The sequence below is a fragment of the Pholcus phalangioides genome, unplaced genomic scaffold (assembly GCF_987345545.1).
Source record: "Pholcus phalangioides strain wild (caught in Gottingen) unplaced genomic scaffold, Ppha-v1.0 ptg000014l_1, whole genome shotgun sequence".
NCBI classification, from domain to species: domain Eukaryota; kingdom Metazoa; phylum Arthropoda; class Arachnida; order Araneae; family Pholcidae; genus Pholcus; species Pholcus phalangioides.
This window is the reverse complement of record NW_028301607.1, coordinates 7,369,642-7,386,982: the sequence shown is the minus strand read 5'-3', so window position 1 is coordinate 7,386,982 and position 17,341 is coordinate 7,369,642. Positions and strand designations below refer to the sequence as shown.

The 17,341-nt window shown below is 39.5% G+C and overlaps 1 protein-coding gene across 2 annotated transcripts; it reads left to right on the top strand.

Moving 5' to 3' along the window:
• Window positions 1–2,922: 2,922 nt before the first annotated feature.
• Window positions 2,923–12,241, top strand: LOC149078061 (tRNA pseudouridine synthase-like 1). 2 transcript variants are annotated; one of them, XM_089241650.1, is made up of 7 exons: window positions 2,923–2,993; window positions 4,306–4,360; window positions 4,952–5,145; window positions 5,311–5,487; window positions 6,624–6,858; window positions 9,618–9,780; window positions 12,075–12,241. In XM_089241650.1, the coding sequence occupies exons 1-7, from the start codon at window positions 2,947–2,949 to the stop codon at window positions 12,173–12,175; spliced, it is 972 nt and encodes a 323-aa protein (XP_089097776.1). In that variant the 5' UTR covers window positions 2,923–2,946; the 3' UTR covers window positions 12,176–12,241. The 2 variants fall into 2 exon arrangements, with proteins under 2 accessions (XP_089097776.1, XP_089097777.1); XM_089241651.1 differs by lacking the exon at window positions 2,923–2,993 and having other exon boundaries at window positions 4,305–4,360; window positions 4,956–5,145.
• The last annotated feature ends 5,100 nt before the right edge of the window (window positions 12,242–17,341 follow it).

Below are 17,341 nucleotides of genomic sequence, written 5' to 3'. Positions count from 1 at the left end.
ACCATTGCATAGTGAATTTGTAAGGTGAAAAACTGGCTTCCGGGTTGGTTCCCTGCCAGTCCCAAATTTTCTGGGGAGGGGCATCATTCTTTAAACTCTCCGAGTGAATTCAAATAAACAAGTAAATTGCATGTTATTGTGATCAGCTCTGAGCATCTAGCAATCACTTTCTAACAAATATTTTTTTGCATGATACAATCGAAAAGGCTTGTATGATAAATTTTCTTTTAATGTGTAAGGTGCAGTAGAGAGAGTAATACGTTAGAGTTTATGACGTGGCGCTTGTTCCAAAGAATAGGAAACTTAGTTTTTAATTTTGCACTAAACACAGTATTTACATTTGGAGAAGGTAGGAGGTGCAAAAACTCCAGGTCTAGGATTCAGTGAAAGAAGCTAGCCTGGAGCGGGGTAGACCAAGATGTGGGGTCCCTGCATCAAGGGAGACTTCTTGACAAAATTGTCGACAGTGTGGCACATGGTTTCGGCGCTCCTCTGGCTTATAAGCTCTGTAAAATGATCCTGAGAAGCCGCCGCTGTATTATTTCTCTGCTAGACACACACAAAATGCACAAAAAAATTTTTTTTCCTGCAAATCATTTATAGCTTGAATTTTACTGATAGGCCCTGCCTATGTATCAGAGGGAACTATGAAACTATAGGGAGGCATGGGGTATGTCTGCCCCAGGCGGGAAAAATTTAGGGGGCGGCAGTTTTCTGTGGGGACAAAGAACACCGTTACAAAATTATCGAATTTCAAAGTTGTGGGTGCGGCAAAATAGTGTAGCTGAGTCTATTTCAGCCCCACCCCCAATAAATTCTGTAGGGGGCTGAGCGCCCCTAATAATTAATGAATAAAAAATGCAACGCAACGTTCGCCTGCCCCACCCACAGAGTACAGGCTCGAGTCCCATATATACGGGACGATTGACTACTTTCAATCCCCTCAATGTTTTCTTCATGTTGGTGCCTCTGACAGACAAAACATTTTTTCTAAGTTTTTCTGCTATAATTCTCTTTCTTCTTGATTTAGCACCCAAGCTGCCCCTGCCCAGCAGGGAACCTTTCGCTATATATTAATATAATGACGTTTTTTACATAAAGAATTTTAAATATCAGGGGTTCTCAAAGTGTGCGTCGCAGCTCCTAGGGCTGTCGCTGTGAGTTTACAACATTAATCTGTATCAGTTCCGTGCTCTATTTTTTTTTTCTTTTTTCTGAACTGTTCTAGAAGGCAGCGAAGAAACGATGGCTAGAACAAAGAGGGTTGGCAAATCTTCGAGAACCACTTGATATTGTATAAATGGAATTATTGCTTACCTAGTTGCTTCAAAAAGAAGGTCCAAGCACGCAGAAGTAGTCTTATCTAGATGAACAGTTTAAAGAAAATGAACGGCATAAATGGCCAAGCTGCTCTGTCAAGATCATATAAGCATTACCCCATATATTTGTCGGTATCAGTCAGACAAATTTTTCTAAAAAAAATCCTGCATTCTCTTGGGGCATTCAAATGGTCATTTAACGTGTCTGGATCGCCCCATCCATGCAGTTTCATTTATTGTAAAACACGCTTTTACCCTGAGGCAAAGGAGGGGACGCTTGCCCAGACACAATCGAGGAAATAAAAGAGAAGTGTGTGCTCCCTGATCTCTACAAAAATACCCTTCGTAGATGCTTGACAGTGCAAATAACTACTGGACACGTGTATAGGTAAAACAAGCCGACAGAACAAGACGTACAGGGTGGAATTTTTTTTTTTTTGTAAGCAACCAATAAAAGGTTTCCGTTTAAGTGGGTGATCAAGCAATCACAGCACCACCGGGTTCCAATGCCCCTGCAAAAACATATGGTGTTTGGATACCCTCCATCCCTTAGGCAAAAACCTGGAATCTTTGACACAAGCAAAAATTGTGAGAAAGAAGGGTGCTCCTTTATCAGCACCTAAAGATTATATCAATGTGTTTTGAAACCAGAGGCTGTAGCAAGATTCAAGACGCATAAGAGAGAAACAAGCAGTTTTTCTTTTCATGTTCGATATTTGCGAAAAAAAATGAGAAATCTATGTAGGAGATTTTTATTTCTGAGTCAATTGTGTGGGTGCTCCGCCCCGTGCTACGAAGTACTGTGGGTGAGCACCCACAGCACCCCCCGGCTCCGACGCCACTGGTTTACACTATAATTCATTATTTCTTTCTTTTATTATGAAAGAACAATTAATAATTATAAAACATTAATGAATGATAATGAACTAATAATTATAAAATGTTAATAAATAATTAATATAATATAATTAATGAAGTGGCCCGCGACATTTACAGATAATTCGTCGCTCAGCTCTGGAGCTGCTCCACGGCACATTTATAGATTACTCGAGTGGCACGTTCTTTTCAAATTAATGAGGTGACCATTTACAGATCACTCAGTTCTGGATCAAGCATGTTTAACGAAAGCGTAAAGAGAGAGTTTCGAATCGATAATCTCGTTCAGTTATTATTGGAACAGACTGTACATGACACCTACTTGGATTTTAATTCTTTATTGAAGTCAAAGATTGAAATTATTTTTCAACTCATAAATTATGTTATGATAATTACAGCTACAAATAAGAACTTTAATTCCCCACATTTGTGTTGTTGAATGTTTTATTTTGTCGAATTCATTTTAATCCACTGCAATTTGCAGTAACGCTCCATTTCCCGCCATTGCAATTTTTCGGTGATTTCAGCAATATTTAGCAACTTGTTGAACTTTTGGCGTTGTTCTTGGCGATAATTAGAGATGTCCCGTTTTTGGAATCCCAATTTCCCGTATTTCTCTCGAAGAAATATGGTCAGCTTAAGGATGAGGGATTTTGGGTGTCAGCCGTGATCGGGATGAATTTTTTTTTTGGATCATTACATATTCAAAAACCGGAACCGTGTTTGTTTCAAAAAATGTAAACAAACAAACATGGTGCGCTACATGTTGATGTTCAGCTATTTAGGGACACGATACCGGTATAATTTTCGTTTTCAATCCGATTTGTACTATTGTATTCATTAATTTCGACTTTATTACTGAACTTTATACCAGTGGTTCTCAACCGGTGATCCGCAAGGGCTTCGCGGCCGCTCAAAGGAAAAAAAAAAACCCAGTAAATTTGAAAAAAATAATTATAAGTATTTTTGAGAAATAAAAATAAGTCAGTAACTTTAATGAATAAATAAATAAGCTGACGGGGCTCCGCCATAGAAATTTTTCCAGAAAGGGGGGCTCCGTGGGTCAGAGTCGTCTTAAAAGCATCATGGGCCCCCAGGCCAAGTGATTTTTCCGAGGCCCTACCTGATAGATTATCGAAAATTTCAACAGGTTTTAATTCCTGTGAGGCCCCTCTTCCCTTGACGCGCCCGGATGGGCCCATGCGTTAAGACGGCACTGCCGTGAATCAATAAAAGGTTGAGAACTGCTGCTCTATACAAAGGTTTTTAACAACTGGCTAATGCGAAGATGAATTTAGGAAAGAGGGGGAAATTCTCAACTGCACTTGCAGAGAAGTGGATAATCGAATCCCCGTCCTCTCACTTGCTCAGTGAGCGCACTAGACTACAAAAACTTAGCCATGGATGATGTCACTCTTGAGATAGACATCACCTTTGGATGAGTCGAGTCGCCATCAGGTGCCAGTGTCAGTGGTTGTGAGCTTTGGCCTGAATTAGGTCCGACTGTCCATGTATGTTGCCCGTTTAGTGCATACAAGGTCTAAGGAAAGATTGATTCATTGTCTTTGTAGTCTAGTGGTCTACTGTAGTTTTCAACTTTAAGGCACAAATGTGAGCCGATCTTCCCGTTAAAAAGTCTCGTCACAGAGAGCAACAGGCCTATAACGGTATATTATTCAATCATTACACTTCATGCATCGTTAGAAAAATTTATGGCAGATGGTAGCGCTACGCGCAACAAACAAACAAACATTGCACAAAGAAACAAACTTCACAGAAGGTTCACTACGCGCGCACACACATTCCCACATGTACCAATTCGTTAGCAGTTCCGCAGAGGAATATGGATGAGGTGGATGTCTGGTTCAATGGTAGTCTCCAGCAAGTGAGAGGAGTTGTGGGTTCGATTCCCCCACAAGGGCAGTTGAATTTTCAATCTTTCCTAAACTCATTTTTGCATCAGCCAGCTGTGAAAAAACTTTATATGGATAGTGGACAGTGACATCATCCTTGGTTTTATTATTCTAGTTCAAACTTCCAAAACTTGCAATTATTGAAATAAGCCTGAGCTTTATAAACTGTTATTTTTTTTCTGTATAAATGTTTCCAGGGGTATTCAGAAGCAGCCTTGCTGTGTTGGTGAAACTGTTCAAGGTGTTTTAGAGGTAAGTATATATGTTATGGTCCAAGTCTAGCATCTTTGAGAAATGCCCATTTTGGGACATTGGTTTGACTTTAGACACTGGCCACTTTGCATAGTGACTGATTATTTGCTGGCCATTTTGCGAAGACACTAGACACTGTTACACAATACATTTTTTTTTCAACTCCTTGCCATCAGTCAAGTTACCCACAGGTGAGACTTCACTAATAGGTAACTTAAAGACTTCTGAGAATTCTGTTTTTCGACTAGCTTACTTGTTCATTTAAATAAATTGAAATGTTCAGCCAAACAACGGTCTATGTGGTTTTTAAACTTTTGAGGAGGCACAATGAAAGTCATGGCTGAATTGTGGAAATACCTTTTTTTGCATAGATTGTAGCTGCGTAAAGGTGCATAGAAACTACATCTGTTGGGTCTAAATCTGTTCGTAGGAACTTGCTTTAGTAACGTGTAATGGAAGCTTCATGGGACGTTATTCAGTCAAAAAAAAGATTTTGCAAAATTTAACATAGACGATTTATTCGGCCAAATGCTTCAAGTTGATTATTTTGTATTTGTTAACATCTTCAGGTCTTTATCTCATTCTGTCAAGTTAGGGCTTCGTGCATTGGGACCAAAGAATGATCCAGAGACTGTCACCTGCAGTAGAACGGATAGAGGAGTCCATGCCCTCATGAACGTCATCCATGTCGACCTAGAGCATAAAATTCAAGGTGAAACATTTCAACCTCATTTCATCACAGAAAACATGAATGAATTCCTTAAGTCATCGGAACATAGCATAATGTGAGTTGACTTTTATGCGTGGATTTTAACAAAACACCAAGAAGTCTGGTACTTTTTGTACCATTGATTGCATTTCTTCCGCATTCAAATATTTTTTTGTTTCACCAAATGTGCTTTTGTATTACTCATGTGATATTTCTATTACTTCATTTTTACTTCACACAGTGTGACAAAAACTTGTGTTGTTCCCGATTCATTCCATGTTAGAAAGTTTGCTGCTTGGCGAAGCTACATATATCGAACTGCTCTTCTTAAGCCTCATCTCAAGCCATTTAATTATAGATCCATAGGCTATGATGCATTCCTTCCAATTTTCGAAAAAGATCGGTGTCACATAGTTCAGTGAGTATTGATCAGAGGTGTATTTATGATTTCGCCACACGTGCGCTATACAGATTTCACAGCCCTTCATTTTTTGACCACTCATTCCTCAAATTTTAATTCTCTTGACCCCACCCTTGTCACGTCTACCTCTAAATCACTCTTTTGGTCATTTGCATAATTGCGTACTCTCTAGGTCACTCATTCTCACAAATTCTTTAGACTGTTCTCATACACACTCTCTAGGTCACTCTTTTGATCAATTGCATGCTTGCACACACTCTAAGTTACTCTTTTTGTCACTCACTGACCTGGTCCCTCACTTTCTAAGTCACTCTTTTGATCATTCAGGTACGTACTATTTGGCTCACTCTTTTGATCAATCACATGAGTGCACATGCTCTGGGTTACTCTTTTCATCACTCAATCACAGGGCCGTAATGTACCTCTGTTTCAATTCCAGTTTAACTTAGGAAAAATGCAGTTACGAATAGATTTCATGTCAAAAATTAAGTGTTTGTAGACCCTCAGAACCTTCTCAATTTTATACACTGTTGCCAGATCTGAAGCCCATGAAGACAATGATTGAGGGAGATTCCTTAGTGTTATAAATAATTTTAGTTTATTTATTGCATTATTTGGAATATTCTGTATCATTTTTCAAATAAAATACAGCTACCTTGTTTTATTGTTGTAAAAACATTTAACTCTGTTCTCCCATTTGTAATTGTTTAATCACATGCCGGGCTCCTTCAAAACATAAGGCACAGTGTGACTGCACCTACTGCATATCTCAGGGGGGGGGGGGGGGCTCTTGTGAAAATTGATGATGGCAAAATAACATGCCTCTTTCTCCCAGTGAATGAACACAACTCCACTTATCTGGTCTATGGACAAGGGCATAATTGAAAATATGAAGTGATTTTACAGAAAAGCTTTTATCGAAGGCTTGCTTTCATCTGATGATGTCGTGACTGTCAAAGAATTTCAGAAGAGATACAATATAAAGGACATTTTTTTCAATACCACCACTGTCTGGGCTTTAGTTATGAGTCTGTCATTACTGTGGTGTAGATTTTATTCAAAATGTCTTGCATAGCTTCATTTTGTATTCGTAATGTCTCCTTATTTATTAATAAATCTTTTTTTTAATGTAGTGGCTCGTTGAATCCAGACAGAATCAATGAAGCTGCTAGGCATTTTGTAGGCACTCATGACTTCACCACATTTGGGAAGTACATCAAAAGAGAGAATAAAGATCCGACGAGGACCATACATGAGTTCAAGTTTTTGCCATCTCAAGATCATGCTAATACAAGGTTTGATCCACTTTATGGCAATATCAACATGTGGGAATTTCATGTCAGAGGGAATTCATACCTGTATCATCAGGTAAATGGATAGTGAATGTTCAACTTTTGTTTCATTTTCACCACTGCTTATCACATGGAAATTTTTGATCCTGATTGATTTTCAAATACAATGAAACTTCAATATAATGATACTCTGCGAACCAAGGAAAAATGTAGTAGAGAAGTTTACCAACCAAATTTATTCTGTTGTTGGCATCTCTTCTGAATTGGCATTGTTAATATCACCAAAAAATGCATTTATGAGTGTTTTATACAAACGAAAAGGCCACAACAGACAAAATGCCCAACAACTAAAAAAAAGGTGCCCATAAAAAATATGGATGTTGAATATATATCTAAACTAGGGGGTATCCCAGTTTGATAAGATACTTGTCTAAAATACCAAAGGATGTTTAGAAGTGTCACAAGTTCGATACCTGGTTTGTTCTTGTCAGAAAACTTTCCTGATACAGGGGTACAACAAAAAACAGCGTCATGACCACAGAAAAAATTGCTACCGCAGTGAGTCCCCCATCAAGGAGGTTAGCGCACCAACCTCTTAATGAGTATAGAAAACAAGCCTGCCATTCGGAATCTGCAATAAATTGTAGGTCCCAGTGTAATTAGCCCTCGGGTGCAGAAAATGACTGTGGTATGACAGAAATGATCAATGAGATATCTTTTTCTTTTTCTTTAACCGAACACAACTCAGGTCTATCGCCATAGGCAATTTACTACCTAGTGAGTTGTGCCGGAAGTGTAAGTGCGTGTACCTAACAGTCTGAGTGCGTATCTAGTGTTGTGTATGATTTTTCAGTGCTGCCATCTATATCTAAGAAGTGAAGTGAGTGATGTGTAGTGACTGAATATTTGTACTGTTTGTAGGACTGTTGCTCTCTGTGGCGAGACTTTTTAACGGGGAGATCGGCTCGCATTCGCGCCTCGAAGTTGGGAACCACAGAAAACCAACTTCAGCCGACCACCACTGTGGTGACGGTGGGGCTCGAACCCGGGTCCTCGCGATGCGAGTCCGTCACTATGACCACTCGACCACTACAGCGGCCAATGAGATATCTAGACTATATCAATAATACAGCAATCCAATAAGAGCAATGGAAAAATGATAATGATGATAAAATAAATTGCCCATAAAAACTTATGGTTGTTTCATTTAACTATGGATAACTTCTCCATTCATTCCAATATGTTTATCATATTTCATTTTAAATGTGTCAATTGTGTTAGAATTTACTACCCCTGGGGGTAAGCTATTCTATTTATTCACAACCCTATTAGAGAAAAAATTCCCTGTGCACTAAAACATTGAGTTGTCCCCTTACCAATCTATACTGATGTCCCCCTTGTCGGGGCAATGGTCCATTCTATCCCCATCCCGTTGAAAATTTTAAACATTTTGATAACCCAACACCTGCATTCTTCCAATGTAAACATATTCAAGAAATCAAGTCTCTCTCTTCATAGCTCAAGCCTTGTGTACCAACCAGAGTATGCGCATAGCTCTTCTCTGCACCCAGGGCCGCAACTAGGGGGGGGGGGAGCAGGTGGTCTGATGCCCTCTGGGATACCAGAAGGGGACACAGAATTTACCCTTTAACTGCTTCTTCTACATTGCAAGGGGCACCAAAATGCCGGCTTGTCCGGGTGACGAAATATCTAGTTGCGGCTCTGTCTGCAGCCCCTTCAACCAAGTCTGTATCTGAAGACCATAGTGTGCCTTCTTGGGACCGCTGGCTAGGCTTTTCCTTGGAGCCTCCCTCTTGAAAGGGTTACTATTATGCAAAACGAATTTAAACTTTCTGTTGGACCCCTCCATTTGGCTCGGGGCCCAGGGGTAGTGCCCTGGTTGCCCCGGCCTAGTTACGATCCTGCTGTGTCTCTCTGTAGGCATGGTCTTCAAAACATTATAGCATACTCCAGTCCAAAACGAGCTAAGCCTCGTAAAAGTGTAATAATGGCGTTAGGAGAATGCGAAGAGACCTTTTTAAGGCAGGCATCACACTATAAAAGGTCGATAAAAGTACTTTTATAAAAGTTTAAAAATGTAACCAATAAGAGCATTAGTAACATTCTAGCAAATGCAATCGATTACCTTACTGGTTGTATTTTTGGAATTTTATGAATGAACTTTTATGAATTATAGTGTAATCCTAGCCTAAGAATGAAATCAAGCATTCCATCTGATTTTTTGATCACTGCTGAATAATGTTCAGAAAACCTGAGCCGCTCATCAATAAGAATACCCAGATCGGTGATGTTAATTACATCTGGAATAATAACACCATTCAAACAGCAAAAAATGGTAATTGATTAGTTGATGGACAAAATTCAGTTAGTTGTTTCACCCTGTACGATAGTTTACCGCACAACACTTTTGTGTACTACACGAAAAGTATATTCATGACGATTTCATTAGCACTTCAAAAGGTGGATAGTGTAAGATACTGATGTTGTTGAACACTTTCTAAAGAAGAAAAACTGGTGAGGAATTAAAAAATATGTTGAAAATGATTTTGAGCGAAATACAAAAGATATTATTACAGCAGTTTTGAAATCGCCTAAAAATATCGTTATAGAGGTATTTATCATAGTAAAGGATATCTTGTATCGAGAAGAGTTTAACATTAGGCTATAGGCAATTACAAATATGATTTGAAAAATATTATTGTAGAGGGATTAGTTGTTGTATTGTTATAGCAAGGTTTCACTGTATTTGTGTTCTATTACTCATTGAGCGTCTTCCTGCTTCTCAATTCTATTGGTATATTTTTTGAATCCTAGGTCCGAAAGATGGTGGGAACCCTTTTAGCTGTTGGCTATGGCTTCTTGTGCCCTGAGGATATCAAGCATATGTTAGATGACCCAAGTCCCCATAAATGGAAGAAATCTCTCCTACCACCAGCGGAAGGATTATACCTCTCAGAAATCCATTTTGAGAAAGAAGGTGTGTTTGATTTACCATTAAAATATTTAGGCGTGTTTTTTTATAGGTAATTTAAATTTAATTTTTGAACAGCTCTAGATTTAACAGACGAATGGAGGCTAAACATGATCCTTTAAGTCATGAATTTTTTTCAATAAAAATTGCCCGGTGCAAGTTTCTCACTGATTTTCTTTGTAAAAATTTGGCTGGTCAGCCAAATCAGAGAAAAGACTACACATGCACCGGAACTTGACAAAAAATAACAAATAGGCACAAGTTAAATTTCTTATTAACCAAGTGGTGCCCCTTCCCCCGGAGGAAGCCATCCAAAATAATCCATGTTGATAGACATGCTTTTCTTTCTGGTCTATTGCCACAGAGGATACAGTTTCACTTCTAAAGAGGTGTCTGAACAGGCTCATAACTATGCTCGAGGAACCTGTACAGTCGTTTAGGGTCCCACAATCAAATTAACACTTAGTTTGCATGATGATAACCCCTTCAAGGGGAGATAAGAAAAAGTTTGCCCCCCCTCCCCACCTCCCAAGAAGGTATGCTATGGCTCTGTCTATCATTCTCGCATTCGATCACAATCAGTTTTTTTTTTGTACCTTGTGTATATAGTACGGCAAGTGTAAAACAACAGGTGAGATGGCATGCCCCCCCCCCTCCCATTGCTTTTAAAATATACCTCTATCCTAATATACGTACATTCATCCATCTTAACGAAACCCAGAAATTTTTTTTCAACTCCCAACCCCATCTCATCTGTAATCACCTCAAAATTTGTGAATTGCAACAGTACCCAATTGTCCGGGGAAAATATGTTGTAAAACTTTTGTGTTTTTTTTCTTTTTGACATAAAATAAAGTGTTCCAGACTGTGTCACAAAGCTGGGCTGGAAGATATCTTGGCAACAGGATTAGTCTAGTGGCGAAGTCCTGGCGCTCATTCACTAGGCATTCAATCAGTCCTTCAATTCAGTCTCGCCATAGAGTGCAACAGTCCAAATATTCAATCATCATGCTTCACTCCTAGTTTGAGAAATAGGTGGCAGCACTAAAAATTCATAGACCAGACTGTTCACTGCACATGCACACTTCCAGCACAACTTATTCAGTATTAAATTGCCTGTGGTGATAGACTGATATACTCTGCAAAAAAGAAAGAGAAAGCTCTTCAACTTGCCCAAGAAATGTTACAATAAGTTTGTATTAGGGGTCATTCAAGTATTACGTCAGCATTGAGCGGGGGGGGGGGGAGGGGTTCGGATTTGCTGACTTTTGATGACAGGAAGGGGTGTGAAGGTTGCTTACGTCATCAACCACCCCTTTTTGAAGATATGAAATATTCTAAGCTGCTGACGAAATTTTGCTGACAGGGGGAAGGGGGGGGTCAGTGTTTTGCTAACAAGGGGGAAGGGGGGGGGTCAAAAATGGCTGAAAATCTGCTAACGTAATACTTGAATGACCCCTTAGGCTTAGAGCTGCCCAGTTGAGTTCATTCACTCGTATTTCGTCAAACCACACACACACTCTATCTCTCTCTCTCTCTGTTCGAAAGAGACGAGAATTGCCACATTAAATGGAAAGGGCCAGTTCCCAGACCATGTTGCTGCCACAGAGTTCCTAGCCCAGATTTGGTCAATATTTCCTTATATGCTCTGACAGGGAAAAAAGATTGTCTACACCAGCAGTTCCCAACATTTGTGACTCACAGAGCCTTTTTAAGTATTTTATTTCTATGGCAGAAACCAGCAGACATATTTTTTGTATATATATATCAACTTACTGATTTAATTTATTGTTCTTGAGTGGCCATGTAGAGGCACATAGTTCCATGGTGCATTGGTTGAGAACCACTGCTCTACACCATAAATCCATTTCTGCCAAATTTGGCAGTAGAAGAAATGCACTCCCCTTTAGTTTTGTGAACATCATCTTATGGACTGCATTTCTGTCATGAAATCTAAGTGCAAAAACTCTGAACACATGGCAGCGTTATTCCAATGTGACAATAGAAAGTGTGTTGTCATAGTTTGTAATAAAGTTTACTCCTTCGAGGCATCAGCAGTTCCTATTTGTCAATTCTTTTGGCTTTCTTGGCCGGGGTTGGGGTTTTATAACTTCATCTTATTTTCATTTGATCACTTTATTGTTCAGGTTTGCGGGAGCTATCTGCAATCTTATAGATGAAATAGCCAAATCAGTACACCAGACAATTACTGCCTTTTCAGCCCTCATCATATATGTCCATTTTGATATCTGTGGTTAGTATACTAAGCCTTTAGTTCTCGTTTCGTTTTTAAATTTCAGCATTCAAGTGGACAGAGCAAGGAGATGATGGTGCAAGCAATGAAAAAGAGGAAATCGCTGAAACTGATGATGCAGATGCCCGGACTGTGTGCATTCAGTAACTGTGATAGTTTTTGTATTTATATTCTGTACAATTTTAATGTCAATTTAAAAAAATCATATCTTAAGTTTCTGCGCTCTTATTTTTGTTTTATTTTTTCAATGAATTCATCACCCCCATTGAGTACAACTTTATCTTCATTTTGATCCCAGTTTATCAAGCAATAGACAATCAAGCCACACCCCCCCCCCCCCCCAGTTTGATCGAATGCATTAACCACTGATACTTTCCATCCCACAGAGCAGGGATTCCCAACAAAATTTCTTGCGAAACCTTTGATAGTTATAAGGCTGTTCTACAGAACTCTGAACAAATTTTGAATATTTATAGAAAAATAAGTGTCCGAGGATGATGACACTCTTTGCTATCCATAATGTAATCTTTTTAACAGCTGGCTGATGCGAAGATATATTTAGGAAAGAGAAAAACATTCAAAATGCTCTTGCAGGGAATTGAACTCATGTAATCTCACTTGCTGGGTGAGTGCACTATACTACAAGGCAACTAATATCTCAGTCTTTCAAGATTGAAATATTTGTTGCCTTTGAAGTCTAGTGGTGTATGGCACTCACTCGCCAAGTTAGAGAACGAGGGTTCGATTCCCCCGCAAGGACAGTTGAATTTTTCCCCTGGATTTATCTTCTCATCAGCCAGCTGGGTAGTAATAGAGGAAAGTGACATCATCTTTGGATAACTCTGATACATGCTTTTACTGAGATTATCATGATCCTAATCATTGAATCATAGGGTGTTCATCTGAGTTGTTTGAGTTGTACAAAATAAAGCATCCATCCTCAATGGTTTAATTAAGTACCATGATCCCCGAGTTCGATACCCAGTTCGTCCTTGTCAGAAAACTTTCCTGACGCAGGGGTACAACAAAAAATGGCGACTTGACCACAGCAAAAATTGCTACCGCAGGGAGTCCCCCATCAAGGGGTTAGTGCACCAACCTCTCGATGAGTATGAAAAAACAAGCCTGCCGTTCGGAATCGGCAATTAATTGTAGGTCCTGGTCTAATTAGCCCTCGTGCGCAGAAAATGACAGTGGTGCGACAAAAATGATCAAATGAGCATTCGCAGTCATTCCCGGTCTCTAAACGTCTGTGTTCTGTAAACTTTTTCGCCATGAAAAAATGGTGCCTTTTCTAGTTACGTATGTCCAAAACCAATAAATGAGTAAAAATAAAATGTTTTATCAGCAAAAATATGATTTCTAGAAAGTATCGAAAATAACTATACAGTACCGGGGCCGTAACTAGGGGGATCGGGGAGCAGGAGGGTCTGCTGCCTGGGCGCTGGACCAGAAGGGCCACCAAATTCATCCTTTAACTTATTCTCCAGGCAAGGGGTGCCAAAATTTCAGCTTGCCCCGGGTGACAAACTATCTAGTGGCGGCCCTGTGCAGTACAGTATTATATTATACACATGTAAAAAAATTAATTAACCAGAACCTCTGCCGTCACCTATCAAATAAAAAAACACAACTTATAATTTTTTGATTGAAATTTGTGACCAGTTTTCAATAATTATTGCATAAAGAAAAAAACATGGTTTAATATTAATGAAAAAAATTAAGAACACAATAATAGTGGTTAAGTTATTAAGTTTACCTTGAAATTTTAACAGTTGTTGTAAATTTGCTGTAAAATACAATAAATAAAATCCACATAGGAAAGGGATCCAAACCAGAATTAACAATAAGTCATCTTTGGCTTCTGCTCTGCCATCTTCGGCCTTCTGCAAACTTGATAAGCTCATATTGCTCATGAAATATCTGTTAATATCATACTGTATTGATTTTTTCTATGCAAAACATTTTAAGCAGGCAGACGTTTGATGATTTTTTATATTTAATAGATGGCAGCAGTTTTTTTCCCAATGTAACAATAGTATTGACATTAATTATAATGACATTCTACTGGCGAAAAGCTGGTCCTAGATGCATACTTCCAGTTGGGATAAGTATCAAATAATGTGTAGTACTCAGATTAATGTGTAGTACTCATTTATGTTGAAGGGGAGGGGGGGGGGGTTGTATAGTTATTGAAATAAAGATATTTCTACCCTGTGCTCAAAAACCCAATTAATAAGTTGTTACCATGTCTCTCCTGATGCAAACAAAAAAGTTCCATGTTGCTAAGTGCAATATTTACTGAGATATTCAAATTTGAAAAATGGAGGAAAGTTTGGGGAAAAAAACAGCAATAATGTGTGGGTAAACTGTTTTACCCATCACTTTGTCATGAGGATGCATGTACACGCATCTTCGACAATGTTCCTTATGTATGTTTACAACAGATGACGCCACTACGACAAAAATGAACAATTGTTTTCCAACCAAAACTGAACGGCTTGTAACATGTATACATTTTTGTAACGGTGCTATTCAACGGAGGATGCTTATTAGCATCCGAGTGTTGTTTCACCCATTTTTGTTTATTTTTGAATTGAAGAAATAAATTTTTCTTATTCTGTAATATGTATATATACATATATATAAATTACCGCAGGGCATCTCTTGACGCATGGGGGCCCACCATGTACTGCAGGAATGGGCAGGGCCGCAACTAGATGCTTGGTCACCCGGGGCAAGCGCAGATTTTAATGCCCCCCTTGTAATGTTGAAGGAGAGGTTTCAGAATGCAATTTGCGCCCCCCTCGGGTATGAGACGTGCCTGCTCCCCCCTAGTTGTGGCCTTGGGAATGGGGGGGTCTTCTCGGGTGCATAGGGGTACTCTACGATAATGGGATCATGTGCATAAATAGCAGGTGACACTTTGTCAAATGCCTTATTTTTTCAAGTGGGAAATTCGACAACAATTTCAGGGCCCTAAAATTGAAGCTTTGCAAGACGTGTCCCTTCGGTGGCAGATTTATGGTTTTGTTGGCTGTGGGCTTTTCGAATTTTGCCGGCCTTCACCCATTTTAATCTAGTTTTCTTTTTTTTTTGACTACTCATTCCTCCAAATTTTCGTCTTGGTTTATAGCCCGCTTGCCCTCACCCATACTGTAAATATGTCTCTGCGCTATTCTATGGGACTGAAACAAATTTTGAATATTTATCTACAAAAACGTCTCTTGCCTTCTCCTTCATTGAAAACTGACAATCGTCACCAACATTTATTTGCTCCGGACAAACTGACAGTATCATAGCTCCAGGGCCAAATGAAAGAGGGCTTAGACACCAAATCTTAATTTACTTATTTATTGTTACACAAATCATTGAGCCAGATCTTATCGTGGAGCTTCCTGTGCCATGCGCTGGAGGGAATCTTGTTCAGATGACCATGAGTGTCCCGTAAAATACATGTAAATTCTGCGCCAAGAAGAATCCTCACCAAGGGCGTGAGTAGGTACAATGAATTTCTTCCATTGTATTCCCGGTTACGAACTTTTTCAAAAAGCATTTCAAGAAACAAGAAAGTTTTCTTCCTTGAAAGCTTTCCGGGTTTCGTGCATAGGCGGAGATGGAACCCGAAATCTGGGGGCATGATGATGATGATGCCAATTCATATATATATATATATATATATATATATATACATTAGATCAGTCGACTTCACCTTTGACACTGGGGAGGGGGGGATGCACCCCTATGCTCCCTCGTATCTCCACCCATGGTTCCGTGACATTTGATCTTGGGGGACCCAAAAAAAACACTCTCATGGAACTACAGTTGGAAATCGCTCGGACGAGGGTCATTTGCACTGCTCGTAAAACCTGTCAATCAAATCCGAGGGTCAATTGCACTAAACTCCCCTCTTATCAGATGGGTTAGTTGCACGGAAGGGGGGGGGGGCAGATTAGATTCACTGAACCTTATCTATAGTAGATGGTGTTGGAAGAAGTATGTATTACTCTCTGAACCAGTTTCTCTTAACCAGGAGTGCCCCCTGGGAAAGCCTTTTTAAGGAGAAGGGGTGCGAGATGTAGTATAAAAATGTAGCATCGTGGGGCTGATTATATTCCTGAAAATTAAAATTATACAAAATATTGGATTTTTTTATTTCAAATTCAATGTACGAATCATACCTTTCACTTTTGGAAATGTGTTGCGCGAAATTTGAATGCCCCAATATTTATATACAGTATGCAGGCCCGTAGCCAGAAATTTCGTTTGGGGGGGGGGGGGGGAACCAAGTGATAGAACAATAGATTTGGCCATCTTTTTCCCTTTTTTCCTCACATATCGGGGGGAGGGGACCGGACAGATGGCAGAACTGAAAAATCAAACACAACAACACTACATATGCACTCAGTTACAGTTACGCATACAGTTACACTTCCGGCACAATCGCCCATAAATGGTGATAGACCTGAGTTGTGCTCAATTTGAAAGGAAGACCCCTAAGTCCACCCCCCCCCCCCGCTAATTCTCGAAAGGATTTACGAAATCATATGCAGGGCGAATTGAGGTCGGTTTAGGCTCCGAGTGCAGAAGAAAATACCGTATTGGGCCCCCCCCCCCCAAAAAAAAAAATAAAAATTAGGTGCAAGTTAAATTTCTTATTAACCAAGTGGTGCCCCTTTCCCCAGAGGAAGCCATCCTAAATAATCCATATTGATAGAAAGTTTACACTTAGAAAAAGTGTAAAGTTTAGGTTTTGCGAACTCCTTCAGAAGTCGGAGTCTAGTGCGCACATCCGTCGTTGAATACGCCTCTATTTATAGACAGTTTTCAGAAATTTTTGTAGCGATTAAGAATTGAATAATTAACTAATTAGAAAAATCTAAATTTTCACGCCAGTGAATATATGGCTGTGACTATATACACTGCCTCCCCTAAGCATAGACGAAGTGTGAAGGAAGAATAATGTGCGGGGGGGAGGGAAGGAGTTATCTTTCAATAATCGGTATCAGCTGGAAAGTGGGGGAGGGGGAAGTCCAGTGAATATTTCGGGCATAGATAACAAGAGTGAAGCAGTGAAATGCGATAACCACGCCTACCTACCAGTGCAACTAACCCATCTCCAATCATCCGTGGAGATAGACCGGAGTTGTGCTCGGTTTGAAAGAAAGCAGAATGCATTATACTTGGCAACGGTGATTAATGCTTGAACCAACTGAGCCCGGGTGCAGAGCCAATCAGCGAAAGCACCGAAATCAGTGGAAATTTTTTATTCGCTTCGAGAATTTTCTCTTTTTTTTTTTCAGTGCGTATGTC